Below are 3,050 nucleotides of genomic sequence, written 5' to 3'. Positions count from 1 at the left end.
TAGCATGTGAGATGAGTGCAATTGTGCAGTAGTTTGAGCATTCTTTGAGATTGCCTTTCTTTGGGATTGGAATGAAAATGGACCTTTTCCAGTCCTGTGGCCACTGCTGAGTTTTCCAAATCTGCTGGCATATTGAGTGCAGCACCTTCACAGCATCATCTTTCAGGATTTGAAATAGCTCAACTGGAATCCCATCACCTCCACTAGCTTTGTTCGTAGTGATGCTTTCTTTTTTTTTTCAGGTTTTTTTTTTTTTTTTAATTAAAGAAATGCATTAGATAATAGTCATAGAATATGCCCTAAAAATAGGACTAAACACTGTTTGTCCCCTCTTGGTACCAGCACCTCACAGAAGATCTTAGTTGTAAACAAAGCTGCAATCTTTGACATAATTAAAACTGAGTGAACCATAATAGGTGTGTTCCCTGAATAGCTTGCCAAGTATCTGTCCAGGTCTATTATAGTTACTGAGCAAATGGGTTGGCATGAATAGTTATGTCCTTAATGTGTACATCATTAAGAGGTCGATATGTCTTCTCATTTACGGGTAACTTCTCCAGTTCATCTAGAGTCTCCAGACCATCTATCACCTTGCCAAATACTGTGTATTTCATGTCCAGATGTGGCTGCTTCCCATAGGTGATGAAAAACTGAGACCCATTAGTATTTGGGCCATTATTAGCCATAGATACAACACCTCTAACATTGTGCTTAAGATATTCACTATATTCGTCTTCAAACTTCTTGCCCCAGATACTGTTACCTCCCCTTCCAGTACCTGTTGGATCTCCCGTTTGAACCATGAAACCCTTGATATTTCTATGAAATATACAGCCATTGTAGTAATTACTGGCACAAAGAGCCAAGAAATTTTCACATGTTTTGGGTGTCCTTTCACAGAAGACTTCTATTTTAATATCACCTACATCTGTATGCAATGTCACCGACATTTTCTTTCTTGATGGTTTCAGGGAGCACTGTTACTTTCTCAGAGTTTTTTGAGAGAAGTTCAAAAACGAGCCTTTAACCACTTCGATTAGCACAGTTGTTGCTAAAACAGCAAAGATGCAATCGTAGGTGCCCCCACGGGTCTGTAGATTCGAAATGCCACCGGAAGTCGAGCAAGAGACCCATTAGAGAGAACGCCCCTTGCCTGTTCGCGTCCTCCCTTCCCCCATCCCTATCTGTAACCCAAACGAGAAGAACTAGGGAGAGAATGTATGATTTGTTCCCCACCAGGAACACTTCTGACCTTGAAAGGGGGCTCATTCAATAATTACACTAGGACAAGAAGCGTTAATTCTGGACAACCTCTAGAATTGCCTTGGGCTCCCGTAGTGATGCTTTCTAAGGCCCACTTGACTTCACATTCCAGGATGTCTGGCTCTAGGTGAGTGATCACACCATTGTGATTATCTGGGTCGTGAAGACCTTTTTTGTACAGTTCTTCTGTGTATTCTTGCCACCTCTTCTTAATATCTTCTGCTTCTGTTAGGTCCATACCATTTCTGTCCTTTATTGAGCCCATCTTTGCATGAAATGTTCCCTTGGTATCTCTAATTTTCTTGAAGAGATCTCTAGTCTTTCCAATTCTGTTGTTTTCCTCTATTTCTTTGCGTTGATTGCTGAGGAAGGCTTTCTTACCTCTCCTTGATATTCTTTGGAACTCTGCATTCAAATGGGAATATCTTTCCTTTTCTCCTTTGCTTTTTGCTTCTCTTCTTTTCACAGCTATTTGTAAGGCCTCCTCAAACAACCATTTTGCCTTTTTGCATTTCTTTTCCATGGGGATGGTCTTGATCCCTGTCTCCTGTACAATGTCACGAACCTCCATCCATAGTTCATCAGGCTCTCTGTCTATCAGATCTACTCCCTTAAATCTATTTCTCACTTCCACTGTATATTCATAAGGGATTTGATTTAGGTCATACCTGTATGGTCTAGTGGTTATCCCTACTCTCTTCAGTTTAAGTCTGAATTTGGCAATAAGGAGTTCATGATCTGAGCCACAGTCAGCTCCAGGTCTTGTTTTTGCTGACTGTATAGAGCTTCTCCATCTTTGGCTGCAAAGAATATAATCAATCTGATTTCGGTGTTGGCCATCTGGTACATACCGTTAAAAAATACTAAAAAAAGTTTTGGCTGGAAGGAAGCAATACCTAATAGTAACTATCCACATGGAAAAATAGATGTACCAATAATGGTGATTAAATAAGTAATTATAAAAATCAGTGAAAATAAAAATATTTGATTTTTAAAAACTCTTAACTGATTTAAAAGACAACTACATAAAATAATAATGAAGATGTGCTGTTGGCCTTAGAAAAAAATGTGAATTTGTGACAATAATAGCACAAAAGAGAAGACAAGGAATGGGAATAAGTTGGAACAAGAAATTAAACTGAAGGGTAGCATAGATCCACGGGAAGAAATTAAGAATAGTGGAGAAGATAAATATATAAGTTAATCTAAGAGAATTTAAAGTACATTTTCTCTTTCTTCCTTAAAAATAAAAAATATAGGATTATTATAGTAATAATAATAATAAAATGATTATAAAACACTGTATTTTTTTTTCATTTATTTTTATTAGTTGAAGGCTAATTACTTTACAATATTGTAGGGGTTTTTGCCATACATTGATATGAATCAGCCATGGATTTACATGTAAAACACTGTAGTTTTAAGTTTGTAACACATATGGACACACTATGCATGTGTGCATGCTAAGTCACTTCTGTCACGTCTGACTGTATGCATGTCTGACTCTAGCCCACCAGGCTCCTCTGTCTGTGGGATTCTTCAGGCAAGAATACTGGAGTAGATTGCCATGCCCTCCTCCAGGGGATCTTCCTGACTTAGGAATCGAACCTGCATCTCTTATGTCTCCTGCCTTGGCAGATGGGTTCTTTACCACTAATGCCACCTACAGAGCTTAAGGGAAAACAAGATAGTATTCAACAATAATATTAGGAGACTTCAGTAATGGATAGAACTAGACAGAAAATCAAAAAGGATGTAGAAGATTTGTACAACACTATCAACAAACT

General features: G+C 38.2%; 1 protein-coding gene across 1 annotated transcript; it reads right to left on the bottom strand.

Annotated features, from left to right (window-relative positions):
* Positions 1-252: 252 nt before the first annotated feature.
* Positions 253-1,286, bottom strand: LOC122674172 (peptidyl-prolyl cis-trans isomerase-like 3). The gene has a single exon (XM_043872304.1). The coding sequence runs from the start codon at positions 948-950 to the stop codon at positions 465-467; it is 486 nt and encodes a 161-aa protein (XP_043728239.1). The 5' UTR covers positions 951-1,286; the 3' UTR covers positions 253-464.
* Between the last annotated feature and the right edge of the window lie 1,764 nt (positions 1,287-3,050).

The sequence above is a fragment of the Cervus elaphus genome, chromosome 18, assembly GCF_910594005.1.
Source record: "Cervus elaphus chromosome 18, mCerEla1.1, whole genome shotgun sequence".
Classification (NCBI taxonomy): domain Eukaryota; kingdom Metazoa; phylum Chordata; class Mammalia; order Artiodactyla; family Cervidae; genus Cervus; species Cervus elaphus.
The sequence above is the reverse complement of the archived record's forward strand: the minus strand, read 5'-3'. Positions and strand labels throughout refer to the sequence as shown.